The sequence below is a fragment of the Palaemon carinicauda genome, chromosome 24, assembly GCF_036898095.1.
Source record: "Palaemon carinicauda isolate YSFRI2023 chromosome 24, ASM3689809v2, whole genome shotgun sequence".
NCBI classification, from domain to species: domain Eukaryota; kingdom Metazoa; phylum Arthropoda; class Malacostraca; order Decapoda; family Palaemonidae; genus Palaemon; species Palaemon carinicauda.
Window position 1 is genome coordinate 81,820,334 of NC_090748.1, and position 6,227 is coordinate 81,826,560.

At 35.2% G+C, this 6,227-nt stretch overlaps 1 protein-coding gene across 1 annotated transcript; it reads left to right on the top strand.

Moving 5' to 3' along the window:
* The first annotated feature begins 4,451 nt into the window (after nt 1–4,451).
* LOC137618448 (uncharacterized) lies at nt 4,452–5,288 on the top strand. Its single transcript, XM_068348613.1, has one exon. The coding sequence runs from the start codon at nt 4,452–4,454 to the stop codon at nt 5,286–5,288; it is 837 nt and encodes a 278-aa protein (XP_068204714.1).
* The last annotated feature ends 939 nt before the right edge of the window (nt 5,289–6,227 follow it).

Here is a 6,227-nt window from a genome sequence, read left to right on the forward strand (position 1 = left end):
ATACTGACCTGACGTTTTTTTAGTATGATTCGACGAGAGAGAGAGAGAGAGAGAGAGAGAGAGAGAGAGAGAGAGAGAGAGAGAGAGAGAGAGAATCGGTTAATTAGTCAGTTAGCATCCATTATATCACTGGCATTAGTTAACTTTTCGGGAACACCGTTTGCACTACAGACCAAGGAAATGTCAAATACGTTTTTAATATCATATAGCGTAGAAACTCGTACCATGAGTTACCCGAAATAAACAACTATTTATTTTCGTTGATGAGAAGGGAAAGTTGAGAAGTCGTATGTGTAATGAAGTTTTGATATAACTGATATGCCGCGAATATTTCTGCGCTTCGATGCTCCAAGTGTGATGGGCGAGGCACATTCATTTACAAGTAACGGAGTTGAAGTGCGATCTCTCTCTCTCTCTCTCTCTCTCTCTCTCTCTCTCTCTCTCTCTCTCTCTCTCTCTCTCTCTCTCTCTGTAAACGTATTGTATGATGAAATTCAGTTTCATGGCGCTGAAAGTAACGAGCATATATATATATATATATATATATATATATATATATATATATATATATATATATATATATATATATATATATATATATATAAACCTGTGTGTGTGTGTAATAGAGAGCAAGAGTCTGTCTGTAATTCTGTAATGAAGGCAATCAATTGTCATTACGGTACTTACTCTAGTAAAATATTAGAATTAATTAATGAATTTGAATTTAACTTTTAGACCAAGTCATTATTTGCATAGGGAATGTATTACAAAAAAGACTATATTTAGAGAATGAATATAATAAGTTAAATTGAAGTTATCCGTAGGAAGAGTCATGGATATTTCCAGTTTGCGTTTCCGGAGAAATAATAGGTCTATAAACTAACATAATTTGCTGTACTTCAATTGACACAGCTTAGTAACGAACTGCAAAATACTCCTCATTTGTTTTATAATCGAATATAGACCTTTACCCTTGAAACTATGTGAGCTATGTAAGGATTTTCTTTTTCAAATTAGCAGATTTATCGCCTCAATCAGTAGCAATTTCGTTATTGGATGATATCGTTACTCTACAGTACTAAAAATGACCCCCAACACATTCACAAATAAAATTTTAGTAATGGGCAACAATGAATTTATAAGGTTATAATTTTTTTTTTTTTATTTAGGGAATATCTAGAGAAAAGCAATTCTTGACAGGACATATTTCTATTGGAGAGTTGCAGTCTGAAGATTAAAATGAGTAAAACATGAGTCGCCTGAGGAAATGTGTGCCGGTCCGGTATAACATTTCCTAAGGCAACCAAGTAAGAGATACCCGTTTTCTGTTGTGTTACTGTATTAAAGAGAATGGGTCAGGTCCGGTTTCATCTATGGTAAACTAGGGTAGACTTCGGTTTTACAAAATTTGACTCTGTAGTTCTATTTCCATTTGGATTTTATGTATTTATTATTTACTTGCCTTCTAATATTTTATAGGTATTACATGACAAGCTAAAGTTTTCATATAATAATCTAGATGATACCAGATTTAAGAATATCACCTTAGTAGTAGAAATAACTAATGATATATATATATATATATATATATATATATATATATATATATATATATATATATATATATATATATATATATATATATATATATATGGTAATTGTAAACAAGAGTACACTCTCCATATACTCTAAAATCAGGTATTCCTGCAGCTCTCCTCCTTTTGTACAGTAATTAGGAGGTTCTTTAAATGCTGGGAAGGCAAAAAAATAGAAAGATATGTTGCGCAAGGTGGGGGGGGGTTTAGGAGGTACTAAACGACCAGGAGCCGACATCGTCAACTTAGTCAACCAAAGAGAAGTTCGTGACGTCAGCGCACATTTGGTATATATTCAAAATGTATACTAAATAAAAAATGGATCAATTACTCAAAAGTGTCACTATTTGTGAAATGTATATATTATATTTGGTAAATATTTGATTATAAATCTCATTAAAGTTTTTTTTTTATTTTTTTTTTTAAGACACTATTTTGAGAGTGACTAGTTTTCCCAGACGACGATTTGCTACACTAACGCCATCTATTGACCACTGCCTAAGGATGCCTGCCAATTTCCCGCCAATGAAAATAGTCATTCTCATAAAAAGTTTCTTTGAAAAAATAAGATTTGTTGTTATGTACAAAATGAAATATACAATTCACAAATAGTGACACTTTTTAGTAATTGATCCATTTTTAATTTAGTATATATTTTGAATATATACCAAATGTCCGCTGACGTCACGAACTTCCCTTTGACTCTGCTGACGATGTCGGTTCCAGGTCGTTTAGTACCTCCTCAACCTATGAGGATTAATACTACCTCAACCAACCCCCTCCCCCTCCCTCCCCCTTGCGCAACATATCTTGCTATTTTTTGCTTCCCAGCATTTAAAGAACCTCTTAATTTTTGTACAAAAAGAGGAAAGCTGCAGGATTGCATAATTTTTGGAATAAATGGAGAGCATGCTCTTGTAAACAAATACCATATATATATATATATATATATATATATATATATATATATATATATATATACAGAGAGAGAGAGAGAGAGAGAGAGAGAGAGAGAGAGAGAGAGAGAGAGAGAGAGAGAGACCTCCCCATACATAATGAAATGTATATATATATATATATATGTACATATATATATGTACATATATATATATATATATATATATATATATGTGTGTGTGTGTGTGTGTGTGTGTGTGTGTGTGTGCGCACTATGTATCTAACAATAGTGCGGGAGACTAAAGATAACCTTTCTCAGATTTTCAAAATTGTTTGCATTTTCAGAATCGTAAGAAAAGGGTCCCACTTTTCCTAAAGGGTTTATATTTATGGCTAGGTATAAAAAGAGTTTGTCTATTCTACTGTTGACCTAGGACAACATATGTTGCGTTGACACACACATCACAAGTGAAAGTATTATTCAAAAAGATAAATATTACCAAATTATGGTCAAGCTCATTAACGCTAATTGATATGAAAGGAAATGGTAGTATTACGAGTATATAATCTTGCTTGTGTATTGTATGATTTAAGAAAAAATTCTGCAACAGTGGTAAAAGAAATTATATTTCAAGAATAAAATTCCGTCATCTTTACAAATGTTGGCAGAGCTTTTTATTGTGCAACTGAAATGATAATTACTTGCTTATCCTTCTTGTCTATTTAAAACAAAATAATGAAGAAATGGAAAATACAAGAAATATTGACTTATTTAGGCTATCTGAGGTAAATTTTAAGTTCACCTTCAGAATCAGCCAAAGCTATTTTTCTTATAGTGATAGATTTTTTTCTCCTCATTTCGAAAATATCTCCTTTTGCTTGTTGAATTAAAAAATTCTATGATATGGAAACCTCCCCTTTATTTCCGTCCCGAAAACATTTTCTGTTTCAAACACATCCACTTTATTGTGAGGTTTTATGTTGATGGTTGGGATTTTTATTTATTTCAGAACTTGATCAATATTTTCGTTGGGAAGTTAAAGGTTTATTTGATGTATAGGATTTCATTGGTAAGTCTATTTTTCGCTGAAGATTTTGTTTATAAATTCAGTTCCATATTGATGAAGAAAAGTTCAATGTATACAAGATTTTGGGAATATTTAAGGCCAACGTGGAAACCCAATGTAATCTCTCCTTTTTATATGTATTTGGAGGTCAAGAATTAAATAAAAATAATGCAGTTTATAGGTTTAGAAACCAGTAATTATGGTAATCTAATAATGGTAATCAAATATGATGAGGATATAACATATAACCTCCATTAATTTAATAGACATTTATTTAAAGACAACCTAAGTAATGCCTCTTCTTATTCTTTTATCTCTTCTTTTCATGGTGGAACTTGAGTCACCGTTGCAAGAAACCATTAACCCACGCCTACTAATCCCTAAGTTGAATAAAGACATTGAGACAAGAATATTTTTTTATTTGAGTGGTCATTCCAGTCTCGGTTTGCGTAGTGAGATTTTGCTCTGCATTTTGGTGTAGGGAAAAGTAGAGGTTTAAATAGATTGTAAGTTTTATGAATGGAGTATGTTTGATGTATTATTTAATTGTAAAAAACATTTCCACATCTCATGCTTTTACTCATAAATGTAATTCTGACAAGATGAAATTTTCAAAAAGGAAATTCAAATTAATCATGTTTATTATACCCATTAGGAAATAGTATAGATGCCAAATTTTTCACTACAAATTAATGTTTTGAACGTTATGGAATGATTGCATAACCTATCTTATAAGAAGTGTATTTTAAGAGTTATGGGAAAGTCTACTTATTTAGTTGGATTTATCTATTAATTGGTTTGGATTTCACATGCATTAGCATTACATTCAATGGTATACTAATATGAATATCCATTTTGTTGTTACAGATAGCGGTGGTGGTGGAGTAGGAGGATGTTCGGCGTCGCTGGAAGACACGCAAGGCGTCGTACCAGTTCGGCGTCTCTCCTGTCGTCGTCTTCCCTGCTCCCCGCCTCCCGCTCGCCCTCTAGACTTACAGCTGCCTCCCCAGCAGCGAGAAGAAACACAGGTGGTTCCCAGACATCCCTTTGCCGGTCCCCAGTCCCTCCAGGTACTACTCCTTCGCCGGCTCGGTCTCCTGGTCCCCACACTTCAGGTACTTCCCCTGGAAGAAGCCCGGGGCGATCTCCCTCTCGGTCCCCAGCTCGCTCGTCCATCGGCTCTTTAGAAGGATCGTCCGGTGTCCTGACCAGGCGGCATTCTTCTTTAACCTCAGATGGTCATGGCATTCTCATGGAAGAAGAAGAGGAGGAGGAAGGAGCAGAAGAAGGAAGTGAAAGAGAAAAGAAAGCGAAACTTAAAAAGAGCGACGAGGAAGAAAGTTCTGACGAAGAGAAACCCTCCAGAGATTTGGAAGATCACTTGGAGGAAGAGGAAGAAATGGGGACAGACGGCAAAAGTCCTGTTGGGGAGGCAAGTGACAGCAGAAGGCTGTCCGAACGAAGTGTAGGAAGCCATAAATCGGATATGAATGGAGGGTCCCATGCAGGAACACCTTCACTCACAGTGGGCCCCATTGCGGCCAAGAAACAGGTGCGCCTTAGTTTGCCTAATGGGCCCTACCTGTCCAGGTACCCCCCAGTGCTGTCTCCATCACCTTTAACAGGTGCTGGATATTTTAGGAGACGGCAAGCAGTTAACATCAGCGATTACAAGAGCTGCGCTCTCGTCCAGGCCAACATGAAGATGGGTCTCGGAGACATCATGTGAGTGTTCCAAATTTCATTTATTTAATATTCTTAAGATATGTATTTTTTCTTATGTCTGACACTGACTTAGATTCTATTATTAACAGTTAATTTGCATCATAGTTACACCTTAGTCTTATTTAGATTTTTCGTGCATATACATTGCAACACTATAGTTAGGCAACTTTACAGGCATATTATATTGTTTTACTGAATTCCAGGAAGTTGTTAAAGGTAAGATTTTGCCAAAATACATATTTCTTTGTGATAACCAGAGATAAGAGTACAGGAGATAACAGCAGTTTTTGAGAGGAATATTGTAAATATTGACCCATGCTAAGAATTTAACACTTCTCCCTGTTATACTAATCAATTCTGATTGATTGGGGTATTGGATATTGAAGAAGTTGATGTTTTCCTCAGAAGTATTTGTAGTTGTCAGATTTAAATGTTCATGATGTGGATTTCTATTATTTAAAGCTTACTGCTTTAGATTTTAATGTTTATAAAGCAAAATGACGTATTTTTCAAGATTATACTTTTTCTTCAAAATTGCTTCTAGATTGTCTGTTTCTTGCTGTGTAAGCTTTCCACCACAATGTTCAAACTATAACACTGGTCCTCCATCTGCTACTGCTCACATCAGCTGCAGTAGTATGCAAGGGAGAGCTGACTATAGTCACTTGCATTTTACTTTGCAGCTTTTCTTACCCGAACACTTTGCCAGTGCCCGACACATCACTGCAATAGTGGTTAGCGTTGTCTTATGTATCTGCCATGTCTCTCCTTTATGTATCCATCCCAATTCAGCAGGAATCCTCGTGTCTGGTTTGGAGAGGGTTGTTTGGCCCCAGATGATCCCAGCCTGATAGACCGCACACTTTGTTCTCTGAGGGCTGCCTGTATTGGTAGAATTGAGTTGTATAGTCTCTTCTTTTGGGAAAAGAGATCTAGGCTTACT